Source organism: Pteronotus mesoamericanus, unplaced genomic scaffold, assembly GCF_021234165.1.
Source record: "Pteronotus mesoamericanus isolate MK-2021 breed Mesoamerican mustached bat unplaced genomic scaffold, CSHL_Meso_final contig_657, whole genome shotgun sequence".
Classification (NCBI taxonomy): domain Eukaryota; kingdom Metazoa; phylum Chordata; class Mammalia; order Chiroptera; family Mormoopidae; genus Pteronotus; species Pteronotus mesoamericanus.
In genome coordinates, this window is record NW_026555229.1 from 5,934,415 (window position 1) to 5,949,557 (window position 15,143).

Consider the following 15,143-nt stretch of genomic DNA (forward strand, 5'->3'; position numbering starts at 1 on the left):
ACTGGTGTTCCTCAAGGCAATCTGCATACATCTGCCCAAAACTCAACAAAGAAGAGACTGTCATCACTAAAACATTTATTACGTAATTATCTAGTTTAAAAAGTTGATCCTAGTTTGCCTAATTCTTGTTACTTCCTGACGGAACTCTAAAGCAGGTATTTCAACATATGACCCCTGAATTTGGCGGTGTGTCAGTCAATACAGTTAATGGACATTCACAGACGTAGGCAATATTCAGATTTAAAACTAATGCCATACGGACGAGTGAATCAACCCATTACCAGATTTATGTTTAAATCCTTGTTAGCTCCGCGCCAGCAAGCCAATGACAATTCCTACGCCGGCCAACTGTCCAGTTCTTTCGTGGGACCCTAGCACCTCAGAAGGATGCCTCCACATCTCTATTTAACCCTGGGTTCCTTCTAACACTAGGGGGAGACCAAGAGCCTTGGGATGCCCCCAACACAGGGAGAGGGAGGCGGGACCTATTGCCAAGGCACGCCATCTCTGTGACTGGCACAGATATTAGCCAATGGAATAAGGGATAGGGTGCGCCGGTGCCCCGCCCCCTTGAGCTCCCCGCGGCCCCCAAGACACCCTCTGGCCTGCTTCTGCGGCGGCGACGGCCTGGGCGGACGGTTCGCTGTGCGCAGGCGCGGATCGTGGACCTCGCTGCAGCCCCCATCGCTTCGGGTAGTCGCACTTACGGGGTCCACCCGCTGGCGCGTCAGTTCTCTCCCGCTCGTCCGCCCTCCCGAGTCCTCCCAGCGCTCTACGCGCCGGGATGGCGGAGCTGCGGCCTAGCGGTGCCCCCGGCCCCACCGCGCCCCCGGCCCCTGGCCCTACTGCACCACCGGCCTTCGCCTCGCTCTTTCCCCCGGGACTGCACGCCATCTACGGAGAGTGCCGCCGCCTTTACCCTGACCAGCCGAATCCGCTCCAGGTTACAGCTATCGTCAAATACTGGTATGCCCTGGGCCGCGGGAAGACCGACGCGGCGGGCTGGGAAGAGTTTAAACACCCGGGGCGAAGTAATTTGCGGGGGAGGAAAAGGAGAATGGTTAAAGTACTCGGAAGGAGAGCTTCCTGCTGCGAGAGGAGTTAACGCTCAAGTTGGAAATGGGGACAAAGGGGTTAACGGAGCCTGTGGGTTTCGAAGGATTAACGAGGGTGGAGGGGTGTTGAAGAGTTAACTGGGATTAGGAGAACAGGGTGAATTGGGGGTGTGTGTAGGAGCCAAGCGGGGATCGATAGGAGAGAGGGAACTGTAAACGTGGTGAAAGGAGGGGGCGCCTGTAGGGGGTCATTAGTGGCAAGGGGAAGCTGGAGGGGGAGGCGAGGCGGAGCTTGGGGAGCATTTGAGAGGGCTTTGGAGGAGTGCGACTGGAGGAGCTCCGAGGGCAGGAGACCGCACAGGGTAGGGGCGGGTCTGGGGACCCGGGCTGTCCTGTAGGTTAGGAGGGGAGCAAATTGTGAGCGTCGTGCAAGTGATGAGGAGGAGGTCACCTTTTGATACTTTCCTAATGAGCTCAGACATCGTTATCAGTGTACTGCTTTTGTGTTCAAGTTTCACGAAACAACTTTTTCTGATAAACTTTCTGCTTACTCGGCACAGTTCTCTTTATGCAGAGCTTCCTCTAGCTCTGCAGCTGCTTTGCTTTAAGATATTGGCTAGAACAGAGACAGGGTCAGGGAGATCCGTGGTTTGGCTGAGGATGGAAGGGGACCACATAGATGCTGAAGATCCGGGGACTTGGACAGGGTGGAAAGAAGGCAGTGAGATGTTGAGCTTCCTGGCCACAAGCTTCAGGATTTAGGCAGCAGTTTCTCAGGGAAGCTGAGAGTAACCTTTAAGTAGCTCTGTGAAGAATGGGACCTGTTTACTGATGGGCTGCTCTTGGAGCAGAAATGGTCTTCTCTAGGTTCCCATTCCTGCTTGCAGCCTGTTTCTTCCTTCAGCTTCTGGGCAAAACTGGTGTTATGGCCACTGTGGAAGAAAGCCTATCTTCATGGTCTTTCTGGACCAAAAGTTGACTGAGAAATTGGTTGAATCTGTCCAGAACCACATTCTTGCAGGCATGGTGTTATATGGCCCCCTTCACTGAGTCCTGAAAGACTGTAGACAGCTGCTTGGGGTATGGTCAAATAGGAATTTCCCCGAAGGGGGAAATGAGTGCATGTCTTTGCTGGTTACCTCTCCCTTTAGGACTGAATCTTTCTCCTCCCGGACCATGTCTTACCTTTCCAGAAATGTCAGAAGCTAGGCTCTATAGGACTGAGACCAGTTCCCTGTGTTGATGGGAGCATGTCAAGAGGCTGACAGTGTGGAGGGCCTGGGGACCAGCCCCCTGCTCCTTAGGGATGATCATGGGAGCAGTCTGCCTCTGGTAGCGAGGAGGAGGTGTAGCCAGTGGTACAGTTCTCTCTGGTGAGCAAACTGTTCTCTGGTTGAAAGGAGTTTTTGAAGAGAGCTTCTGAGTGAAAAGCAGCTCTTGATAACTTAATCCCTATTCTAATTGCGCCTCTATATTTAAATATGTATTGTGATGAACTCTATTGGATTGTGTCATGAGAAAAGTGGGCCTGGCTCTGCCGTGCTGTTTATTCAGGCCTCATTTGAGCGTAAGGAGAAATTTCTATACAGACTTGGGCAACTGTTTTTGTCACCAAGTGGCCATGAAGGATAGAGTTGTGGGTAAAAGGTATTGAAGCACATGCAAAGGACTAAGACTGGTTTGGGCAACTTTTTTTTCTCTTCTTGCTGCAAGCTTGTTAAACCAGGCAGGACTTACCTTCAGAGATGGTCTAACATGTAATGATGAATAAAGACAATTGTACAGAACTCTGTGAAATTAGAAATGCTATCTACATGCAGAAAAATATAAGAGGGGACAGCCCTGCAACTAGTTCTTCCTAAGATTTAAAGGATTTTGCATGATTAAGATCCTTAAATTAATTCACTCATGTCCCTCACATTTGGATTCCACAAGACCTCTTCAGCTCTCATAGCAGGATGCCTGACCAAGGCTGCCTGGGTCTAGCTGTGGCCCAAGGAACCTTGGGATTCCTTTTCTTGGGACAGAAGGGTGGCTCTTTGGCTAGTGGACCCTGGTCGGCAAGGACGTGCTGGCTGAAAGCTGAGACTTAAGTAAGCAGGGAGCAGAAGCAGAGAGGCAGAGCCTGTGTTCTGGGGCTGCTCCGCTCCTGCAGCTGCTGTGGGGAGTGAAGTCAGGTGTTCAAGGAATTAAGTTGAGGGATGCTCTGGGTCTCTGAATAACATCTTTTTCTAAATTCCAAATATGAAAAATTTCTGCACACTCATCAGCTTTCCATCAGGTCTCTAAGTAAGTAAAGCAGAATTCTCCATGCTCAGGGATGAGATTCATTTGGTCTGACTCTTGATCATTCCCTGCAGTTGAAGCTTTAAGTTAAAGTCTCTTTCCTTGATGCAGTACTTCCTGGGAGACTTGGCGAGAAAGAGGGCTGCAGTGGAGTGGCAGATGTAGCATGGAACGGTGGATGCAGTTTTGCCTCTTGTTGCTGGGCGGACCAAGGCTGAAGTGGGCGGGGGGGGGGGGGGGGATAGGAATTTGCAGCAGGACACTGGAACAGGCATGGAGCTTGTAGCCACCACCATCTGTTCCTGGGCTCTGTAGCTATCATGGGGTCCTTGCAGAGCAGCTCCCCTTTTCTTTCCTCCCTCCTCTGACAAGCTTTCCTAAATCCAACTGGTTGTGGAATTAGTGAAATGATTTGGCAAAATCAGAGTTAAGGAAAGGCATGGAGATTTGTTCCTTTTCCTAATCTGCTCAGTTGAGATTCTAAGCTATTTGTAGCGACTTTCTTACAAATTCTATAAATAACTTAGCATTTCCTAGCACAGAATAAGGATTTTTACAAAAGTAAATAATATCCTGGCAAAGAAGATGAAACCAGACCTACTGGTCTTTTTCTTTTCTTATATTTGAGAGAGAAAGACCAACATCAATTTGTTGTTCCACTTATTTATGCATTCATTGGTTGCTTGTATGTGCCCTGACTGGGGATCAAACCTGCAACATTGGCATGTGGAGATGATGCTCTAACCAACTGAGCTACCTGGCTGGAGCCCTACTGGTATTAAATAGTGTTTTAATTACATGGTGCTGGCATGCTTGCTGGGATCACATGTAACATGCCTTTAATTTGTTGTTAGTGTTCCTTTAGCATACGACCCCAATTGCAAAGTGCACTCCATTCATGTCCCAGGGGCAGCAAAGTTCCTGCAGTCTGTGGAGTAGTCAGATGTATGAGGCAGCTCAAATGCAGAGTGTTTGTGGGCTACCTGCAGACTTCCTTCCACTGATAGTTTCCATTTCATCTGTTTCTCAAGTCTACCAGTTTCTCTATCCATTCTGAAGAAAAGCAGTATTTTTTTAATAGAGCATTAATTACTAAATGGAACCCTTATTGAATTAAATCCTCAGAGTGAGGATTTGACTGAATCCTTTCCTCAACTGCGTCTCTGTTGGAATTATGGGGAAAGTTTAATGTGATCCTTAGAGACCCCAAATAATTGAATGTTCCAGCTCTACCTTTGAGAGGGCAATCTCCTGGGGTCATCTTTCAGATCCAGGCACTCACAGGGCTCAGCCTGGCTTCTGCTGCAGTTTTGTATCTTTATCTGTGCAGGGCTGAGCTAGCCTAAATTTGGCCTTTGTCTCTTGCATGATAAAAGACTAGCTTTAGTCTGTGGGGTATGGGGAATGGGTGTGGAGGCACTGGGTTTGTTTAGAACAAACTGTAATTAACATAGGGCACAATATAGTCTTTCAGGAATTAGCTCTCAAAGAGGCAGGAGTGGAGCTGAGCCTCTCCTTCCAGGAATAGTGTCCATTGGGGATGCTCAGGATAGGCTTCCAACAGAGACCAGTTCGATTGACTGGTGCACCTCTTGCCTTGAAGCATGAAATGTTTGCAGGCACGATGGAAGAGAGATAATCCCCGCCAGACCCATTTGGGATTAGTAATTTGAAACAGAAAGAAGCAAAAGGGGCAACTATCAGTCTGTTTTATTTCTAAAAGAGGTCCTGCCTGCTGGGCATAGGAGAAAGGAGTCTGTCGTGCTTGTGGAATTGCACAGCTTCTAGCCACCCAGACCTTGGTCTTATCCCAGAGAAGTGTGGCCTCCCTTTACTTATCTTTTACTCTAGGTTCCTCCAGTTTGGGGCCCTTCAGGTTTGTAAGGCAGAGCCCTTTAGCTTCCACTGTCTGCATTCAGGCTCACACTGACCCCCCTCCGTGCTTTGTCTTTTGCAGGTTGGGCGGCCCAGACCCCTTGGACTATGTTAGCATGTACAGGAACGTGGGGAGCCCTTCTGCCAACATCCCTGAGCACTGGCACTACATCAGCTTCGGCCTGAGCGATCTCTATGGTGACAACAGAGTCCATGAGTGAGTGTGTGCCATTTGCCTCCCACCCTCCTTCTTCACCTGCCTGTTCCTTAGCCCTGAGCCTTCTTTTTTTTTTTTGAGATTTTTCCTGAGGAGGGGTGATGTCTCAGTTCTGTAGAGTTGGCATTTCTCAGATGGAACTTCTGGGTTTCTGTATCCTGCCCGTGTCTACTTGTGCCAGCGTGGTCCAGGTCGGCACCTGAGCTCTGCTTATCTGGTGCAGGAGAGTGTCGATGATGAGCAAGAGATCTAAAACTGCCATATTTTTCCAAGTTTGCCTTGGTATTTGAGCTCAGAGGACAGGCAGCATAGCTGTGACCCAGAACTTGTGTTGATGCTTTTCATTTTCTTTCTTTTTTTCTTGCTAACTTATTATGAAAAATTTTATACATAATGCAAAGTTGGAAGAATTTTACAGTGAACACTGAAATACTACCAAGATTCTACCATTAACATTTCACTCTGCTTGCTTTATCACGAATATGTTCATCTCTGTATCTTTCTCTATTCCTCTGTCCATCTTACCTACTTTCTACTGTGCTCAGATTAATCACAGTACATTTTTTATCCTGGTCCTTCTTCCATTCGCTGCCTTGTATACTTCTAAATCCTACTTGCCTCCCCTATTTCTTGCTATAATCACTGATTTTAAACACATTTTAATATTAAGTTAAACATAATCAATCTAGGCCCTATCCAGGTAACTCAGTTGGTTAGGGCAGAGGTCCCCAAATCCTGGGCCAGGCCGCGGGCTGGACAGTAGGCACCACCTGTGAGCTAATATGCTCACTTGAGCTCCACCTCCTGTCTGCCCCTGCCCCCACCTCTGTCTTCCAGGAAACAAGTCCCTCATGACAAAAAGGTTGGGGACTGCTGGGTTAAAGCATTATTCCAATACACCAAGGATGTGGGTTTGATCCCCAGTCAGGGCCCTTTCAAGAAGCTACTAATGAATGCATAAATAAGTGGAACAACAAATTGATCAACTTGATGTTTCTTTTTCTCTCTCTCCCCCAGTCAATACATTAAAAAAAAAATTTAACTTAATAGTAAATCAGTTAAAACAACAGCAGCAACAATAATAGTAATAAAAGCAAACATTTATCTAGCATTGATTATGAGCCAGGCATTCTTCTAATCACTTCACATATAAATACACTTTACATGTAAATACATTAACTAATTTTATTTTCACAACTGTATAATTTATTTTCACCAGAAGCTGGTGTAGATACTAATATTTGCCCCATTTTACAGATGGGGAAACTGCAATACAAAAAGGTTTCATAACTTGCTTAAGGTCACACAATGTGGAAACGATGAAACCAGGATTCTCACACAGGCAGTGTGGCTGCAGTGTCCATACTCTTTCAACTGTGCTCTGTTGCCTCTTAAACAATTATGTCACCTACTCTAATAAGCTACTCTCTGTAATTTTAAAAAACAAATTTTATTTCCATCTATACTCTTTTGAGGGAGGGGCTCTTTAAATGCTGTCTTTCCTTCCCCTCCTTAGCATGATTAACTAAGAGCTGATTCTATTTCTATTATATCCTCTGTTTTTGCTTTCTATACTTTATTTATTTATTTATTTACTTAGGCCCCTTCCACCATTTTTTAGTATCTTGGTAGTGGCTATTTAGTGTGTGGAGGCTGAAAAAAGAGCAAGGCTCTTCCTGCCCTGCCTCAGCCCAAGGGGCTGATGGCGGAAGCCATGATGATGGGGTGATAAAGAAGATGATAATAGTCTTTTTTTTTTTTTAACTTCTTATTGTCTTTCGTATCATTGTGTCAAATGCTTTACATTTTTATCAAGTTCTTTGTTGCCTCCATTTTCTATATAAAGACACTGAGTCCCTTGAAGGGTTGAATGAATTGGCTAAAGTCACACATCTAAGCTGTAAAAGTTAGGATTGAATTGAGCGTTCTGAGTCCATAATCTGAGCTCCTAACCATTGGGCTGTACCACCTCTCTGATCACGTGCCCTACCCAACTTCCTCTTTTCCCTTGTTAGGCTCAGGAGTTCCAGGCCTCCTCTCCTCACTGATTAAGAGTCGGGAGCTGTGCCTGAGCCTATCTTTGCAGCCTTCTGAATGGATCCATTGCAATGTCAGCAGAAGGCTTTGGGAGCAGGGAATTAATCCTGCTGAACAGGGACCCTGCATTACAGTATTAATAATGGAGCGAGAATAGCAAACAGATGCAGGGAATAAAGGGACTATGCTGGACTTAAATTTATACTCTTAATAAGAACCTGCAGAGGGTATTTAGTGCAGCTAGGCTATACCTTTTTGTTGACAGATTTATAATAGTTTAAAGAACACCATTTCCTATGTGGCTTAAATATTCTTACAGTCTACCTGCTTATCAGATAGGGATTCAAGGCCCAAAATGACGTGAAGAACATAGTTGAGAAAGCTTCATATTTCCAAAGGGGCAACCTCAGTTTGAAAGAGGGTCTTCCTTACTGTTTTTCCTAGTTTAACAGTACCCTTGAGCATATGTATCATTTCTGTATTTCTCAGTCACTTTGATATTCATGTCATTTATGACAATAATGAGACCTTCATTGGGCTTTCACTTCACCACTCAAGCCTAGTGTTTTCTGGAATCATATTCTGTCACTGGAAGGACATGATGGAATGTTCTTGGGAATTTACCCAGTTCTTGGGTATATTGCACGAGTTAAAAAATACCTTTGTAATTGGCCTTGCACTGGTGTGACTGGTCTCTTCTCAATCCTGGTAAGTTTCTTGAAGAAAAGTTTGCTTTTCCAAACATTTCATGTGGCAAGGCCACTTTGAGACAGACGCACGATTCTTACTTAATTTAGTGCTCGAAGCTGAGGTCAGAAAGGCGAGTGTTCTGCCTTCCAGTATAAGTGCTAAGAGGTGTTAAAGGGGAATTATAGCAAGTGAATTTCTGGCAATGTTCTTCTTCCACTGTCTTTTGTCTCCTCATTCAGTGAAAATATGACAGAAGCCTTGGTTCATTTATTCAGCATACTTTGATCAAGCGCCCGTTTTGAACTAGACACAGAACATCATAATAGGTATGTTGGGAATAAAATGCCAAGACACAATTCCTGTCCTGAGCTCCTGTTCTTGAGGGGAAGTCAACTAAAGAGGTGGTTATAGTACTGGGTAATTGGTGCTTCACTGCATGGATACAGAACATACTCTGGCAGCAGAGGGGAGCCAGTGGCTGCTAGTGAGGCTGCTGGATCTGAAGAAGCTCCAGGGAGGGGGTGAAGTTTGAGAGGACTCTTGTGAGCAGGGCCGGGGGCCAGATGTGGAGCCCGACACTCTAGGACACCGGCATCTCACTGGGAGGACACAGAGAGAGAGGCTTGAAAAACCTTCTAGCCCAGTGTTCCTAAAACTTCCAGTGCCGCCTGAGTAATTCTCACCGCCTATAGTATGTTATCTACTGTATGTTCTCTTTAAATTAACCCTTCTTTTAAAAACTAATATAAATAAATTTTTAGAAGTCAAATCACTATTATGTTTATATACGGAAACCAGTATCACTTGCTATAATTTAAAGGTGATTATTGAAATAAACATATGTAATAACAAAGCACTGTTATTAAATTCTAACTTAGGTAATTATGGAAATAGCACAGCAATAACAAAGCAATGTTATTAAATCCTAGCTTAATACTGTGGCCTGTCACAGATTCTAAGCCTGAGGCCACTTTTCTCTTTGTTCAAGAGATCAGCAGGAAGTATGAAAGAGGTGTTAAAAAGGTATGCTAATGCCAAATAGAACCTGACCCTAGACATGATTAGAAAAACTGAAAGAGAATTGAAAAGGGAACTTTTTTAAAAAAAGTATGATTCAGAATTATCTGTTGTCACAGATAAATAGGAAACACTGATCTAGCCCATTTCTCTTAATTGTACAGTTGAGGAAAGCCCAGCAGGCTGCCAGCGGCCATAGAGCAAGTTTGTGAGAGCAGCAGGCTCTCCTGCCATCCCTGCTGCTCTATGTGCGCGCAGTCCTGATTGGGTAGATAGGAGCAAACGGGGCCTTGTTTGTCTTTAAGATGACAATATAAGCAAACTTTTTTTTAGTTTTTACTATGTTCCATGTTAATGCTAAGTTCTTAATATAAAATTGTGATTTTTATGTTATCCTCAAAGTAATTTTATGACATAAAGAATTCTTATTATCTCTTGCTATAAATACAGAAATCTAGACTTAGAGAACTTAGTGCACAGGTGGTGAATTAGGAGCCGGGTCTAGCAGCCCCAAAGGCTGTGTTCTTAGCCCCGGTGCTGTATCGCCTTTCCATTTTAATTGGTCACCAGCATTTATTAAATGTCTACTGGGTGCCTCCTCCCCTTAAGATCTCCTCCTCGCAGCTTGTTGAGGATAGAGACAGCAGAAGCCCAAGGATTCCCTGCGTTTCTTGCCCCTGGCAGTCTTGCTTTGGGGGCTGCAGGGGAGCCCCGTCCTGGTAGCCCTGAAAAGGGTTAAGAGTAAACTGATTGGATGAGCCCTGGGATGGCCAGTTCCATCCAGGTTTTTCCCTGTTTACCTTCACGAAAGGAAACGGGACAAGAGAGCACTTGTTTGGATTAAAAGGTTCTTAAGAGGCTGTTTCTGAAGTTAGAGAGATGGAACAAGTTCCAGCTCGGGGCAGCCACAGGGGAGAATGGAGCGCTTTTCTAGGGACCCCAAGGCTACTCCCAACTGACTTCAGCAGCAGAGACAGCCCTGTTGCTCTTGCCTGGACTTGGGAGGTGTGAGACAGCTGAGCCCCAGCTGCCAAGTGCCCGTCGGAAGCCTGCAGCTCTGGCTCTTTCCTTTGTGGCCAGGCGGCTGTGGACTGGAATGGAGAGGTTTGTGGGGCTGTGCAGGAGGTGGCTCTCTGTGAGGATTTGGGCTGCCCCTGCTACTGCCAGCGGCCCTGGCTGGACCCAAGCTGTGTGTGGCGGCGGTGCGGGGGGGGGGGCGGGGGGGGGGGGCGGGGTGCCTAACCGTGGTGCAGGGGCCGGCTGGGCCGAAAGGGCCATCTCAGGCAGGCTCCCTGAGTGAGGCCGACTTCCCTGGGCAGGGCCCCTGCTGCACACCTCGGGCTGGTTCCAGGCAGCCTGTGTGCTGTTGGCCCAAAGCTGGCAGCTCTGCAGGGTAGAGTCCCACTGTCATGGCGGTGTGGGCTCTCTCCCCCAAATGCTGGCTTCTCAGCAGGTCCGTCCATGGAGTTGGGAGTCGTTCTTGTTCCCCCCCTTGGGGCCTGGAACTGCTGGCGACTGGTTTCTGTGGCTGCCTCTGCTGGGTTGGTGGAGAACCTCCTTTTCCCTTCAGATCCCTCTCAGCTGGGCTCTGCACTGAATGAGTTATTTATTAAAACACTGGATACAGATTAACTTTTCCACTTGTTGTTTTGTGTGATCTTGGTCCCCTACAGATGGGAAATGCTAATTTTTCCTCTTCAAAGCTTAGTTTGTGGGAACTTTTTGTGCCATTTCATCCCCTGGGGCTTCCAGTGGAAATCCTTGCTGTGACACACCTGTCCCAGGAGCATGGTTCCCCCTCGGCTGGGCGGTTTGCTTTCATCCCAGAGCTCTCCTGAGGCCAACAGCTGGCATGCCTCTGTGAGCCACACACGCAGATGGCAGGTCCCCGCCCTACCCCCGGCTGGGCACAGCGGGCTGAGGAAGGGCTGCTGGCTCACTGGAGGGCAGGCCTCCTGGAAGCTTTGTCCCACTGCTTTTCAACTCGGAGGTGTTCACGTTTAGGGTACCTGCTGGTGTGACGCGGTGACTGCTTTCTGCTAAGGGAAGGGGCTTGGGGCTACCCAGAACGAGCGGGGCACCCCTGGTTTGGCCCAGGGTGGGAATGGGGGCCAGGGCAGGGCTAGAGCTCTTTCTGAAGCTGAGCCCACCACTCTGGGCTGGATTTCAGGCCCCAGAGCTCTGAATTTTGAAGCGGTGAGCATCCCTTTTCTTCTGTAACCACAGGAACACCTAAAGGCATTGTGGGGCTCCCAGCAGGTCTGTGTGGGTGTGTGGTTTCATCCTTTATGAAGCGTTTCATTCACAAAGCATTTCATTCCCAGCATGGATTAGCTCTTCCACCATGGGGTAGGGATTCCATATTGTTCAACTGAGAGTCCCTCGCCAGTAAAGGGACAGCTGGGGAGAGGCTCCTCGAGCTGGCCCGGTCAAACTCACTTTAAAAAGTCCGAGAAGAGATGATGACTAGGCTTATTTTGGTGACTACTTTGTAAGGTATATAAGTGTTGAAACTGTGTTGTGCTCCTAAAACTAATATAAATCTTTATGTCAATTATTTTTCTTAAAAGAAGTCCAAGAGGCCTGACCATTGGGCAGTGACTGTCACATCAGATTGGCTCCCTAGGCTGACCAGCACCGGGAGATTTCCTTTTCTTCCTGCATAGAGAGAGGCAGAAGCTCATAAGCCTTTATGGGTTTGACTTGATCACATCTCTCAGTCCTAGGATTCTTCGCTGTTCAGCCCATCCTTCGGGTCTCCCATCTTTCACATCCGGCTTTTCCATATTGAATGCTGGCCATCACACCTGCCATGTTCTAGGTCTGGGTTTGCCAGCATCTCCCTTGCCTAGCATTCTGGCTCAGGGGTCCTGATTCTGGACTTTGGCCTTTGACTCCCAAACTCATTCCTCTGTCCTGCCTCTGTGGTATCCCAGTCAGCTACGTTTTTGTTTCAGTACCTCAGTTCTGATGTCTGGTCTTACGATGTATGTGGAGTGATCTTGTCCTCTGACCTGAGCTCTGGGGAGCAGTCTTTTCAGCCCTGCACACACCTTCACAGCTCCCTGGCCTGCCCGCCGCGCTCTCCCGCACGGAGCGCTGGGCTGTGCAGCACACCCCGCCAGCAGGCTTTGTCAAGTCTGCAATACAGGCAGAACCTTGGAGAAGGCTGGGTTTAGGGGACCCGAGGAAGTCATACCTGACTCCTGCCCTTGGAAAACCCAACATCTGTGTGGTAAGAAATGGCAAAGTCCCTGGGAAAGAAGGTAGTGAGGATTGGGGCTGGGAGCAGCTTTTGGCTTCGTCTGGCTTCTGTGGCTTTGAAGCTGTCTCCTCTCACCCTGTGATCTGCAGTGCGACTTCAGTAAATGTAATAGCCCTGGCTGATGTGGCTCGGTGGATTGGGTGCCGACCTGCAAACCAAAGGGTCACCTGTTTGATTCCCGGTCAGGGCACGTGCCTGGGTTGTGGACCAGGTCCCTGGTAGGGGGCACGTGAGAGGCAACCACACATTGATGTTTCTCTCCATCTGTTCCCTTCTCTCTAAAAATAAATAAATAAAGTCTTTAAAAAATGTAATAATAATTGCAAACACAGTTCTTAACTTAGAGTAATGCAAGCATTATTCTAAGTACTTTTACGTAAACTCATTTAATCCTCACAGCAGCTCTATGGGGTGGGGATCATCAGTCTTATTTTACAAGGAAACTGAGGCACAGAGGTGCTGAGGAACTTACGTACCTAGTTAGTGAATGCTGGAGCCAGAGCCGGAGCTGGGCTGTGTAAACCTGGACCGCCCTGCTCCAGCCGTCCTCCCGCTCCTCTACCTGTGTCCAGAGTGGGCTGGAGCTGGGGGCCCCTATTACAATTATTCAACTAGGTTCAAATGTATCTTGGATTAATGGAGTGTGAGTAGTGAAGCAGGAGGTGCTCTGCAGGGGAAGTGTGAGCTGGATGTTGAAGCGACTTTGTAAAGAGGAAAGAGTCCTGCTAGGTAATGGCAAGAGGGCAGAGCTTGAGAGCACGTGACAGAATCCTGTGTCATCTCTCAAGTCAAGGCCAGGAAAGAATGCAACTCTTAACAAAGGTGGTGCCTCCTGCGTAGCTGTGCAGTTTACATGGTCATGCTTCTCGCGTGGTCAGGGCGCTTCGTGCGAGGCCCCATGAGCATGTGTTGACCAGGATGTGTGGGTGTCTGATCATTCTCTCGGGGGGAGATGGAGTAGAAATGACCACGTAGAGGCACGGAGGACGCACGCCAACTAGCTGAGGTGTCGGCAGTGCCAATCTGCGAAGGATTTTTGTGCTGATAAGAAGGTGTCTTGTCATCCTGCAGAGGATATTTTTTTCTTTCTGTCCTTATATTAATGCAGATCTTCATGTCTTTAAGTTTCTGTAGTGGTTTTTAAAATTTTATAGAATTTAAGTTTAAATTTAAGTTTTGTAAAAACTTATTTTTAGAGCAGTTTTAGGTTTACAGAAAATTGAACAGATAGTATAAAGAATTCCCTTATACCCTTTCTCTTCTCTGCTTATAGTTTCCCCTATTATTAATGTCTTGCTTTAGTGGTATCTGTGTTACAATTGATGGACCAGTACTGATACATTTTTATTAACTAATGTCCCTACGTTAGGGTTTGTTTTGTGTTACGCAGTTTTATGGGTTTTGACAAATACACATGTTGTATCTGCCATTACAGTGTCATACAGAATAATTTTTCTGCCCTAAGAAATCCCTGTGCTTTGCCTTTTCATCCCTTTCTCCCTCCTCCCAAACCCCCAAACTCCTTCCTCCCAAACCATTGATTATATTATTGTCTCTTTAATTTTGCCTTTTCCAAAATATCATTTAATTGGAATCATAAAGTAGCCTTTTCAGACTGACTTCTTTCACTAAGCAATATGCATTTAAGTTTTCTCTGTGTCTTTCAAAGGCTTGATAGCTTATTTCATCTCTGAATAATATTCCATTGTATACGTACTGTAGTTTATCCATTCACTTATTGAAGGATATCTTGATTGGTTCCTGTTTTTGGCAGTTTTCAATAAATCTGTCATAAACGTTCATATTTAGGTTTTTGTGTGGACATAAGTTTTCAACTCATTAGGGCTAAATTGCTGGATCATGTGGTAAGATTTTGTTTAGCTTTGTAAGAAACTGCCAAACTGTCTTCCAAAGTGACTGTACCTTTTGCATTCCTACCAGAAATGAATGAGTTCCTCTCATTCTGTGTCCTCACCAGCATTTGGTATTGTCATTTTTTTTGGATTTTAGCCATTCTGATGGGGGTGGAGTGGTATCTTATTATTGTATTAATTTGCAGTTTCCTAATGATGTGAGATGTTGAACATCTTTTCATATGCTTATCTGCTCTCTGTATCTATTCTTTGGTGACGTATCTTTGTTTTTGTTTCTGTCCTCCTCCCACACCCACTCCGTCCCTGACCACATATACTTCTTTTTCTTTCTTGCATCATGAGTTTAGACAGTGGAACTAATTATGTTTTCTGGCATATTTTCCTTTTGGTCACTTTTCAAGACAATAAGTGAGTGAGTTCCCCTGAGTAAGTGCTAGGTCCACATCTGAAGTCTTCTGTCCCTATTGGTTTTAACTGGGGTGGCTCATGAGTTCTCTACCTCTTTTCCCCAACAGTGGTATCTTCCATAAAGCCTGGAGCTGGTCCTAGGGCCTAGAACCTCATCCCCAAGGTTCATGATTGGTTGCGTCCTCCAGTACAGACTATAGGGAGATTGGTATGCAGACTTGCCAACTGCAGACCCCAGCTGGTTTAACCTTGTCTTAGGTGAGAATGAGTGCACCAGGCTCCTTGACATTCTAGCCAGACTTCCAGCTCTCTCTTGGTCAAGAGGATTTTCCAAAATCCAAAACTTTCCTGGCTTGTACTTTTCCTGCTCTATCCATCATTGTCACTTTTCAGTTATAAATTTGCTTTTTTTCATTTAT

General features: G+C 46.4%; 1 protein-coding gene across 2 annotated transcripts in view; it reads left to right on the forward strand.

Moving 5' to 3' along the window:
- Positions 1–620: 620 nt before the first annotated feature.
- The window catches only part of SUFU (SUFU negative regulator of hedgehog signaling), a 95,691-nt gene continuing 81,168 nt past the window's right edge, over positions 621–15,143 (forward strand). For both annotated transcript variants that reach the window (XM_054581430.1, XM_054581431.1), the window contains exons 1-2: positions 621–966; positions 5,299–5,433. In XM_054581430.1, the coding sequence (XP_054437405.1) occupies positions 785–966; positions 5,299–5,433 (317 nt within the window). In that variant the 5' untranslated portion in view covers positions 621–784. The remainder of the gene's footprint in view (positions 967–5,298; positions 5,434–15,143) is intronic.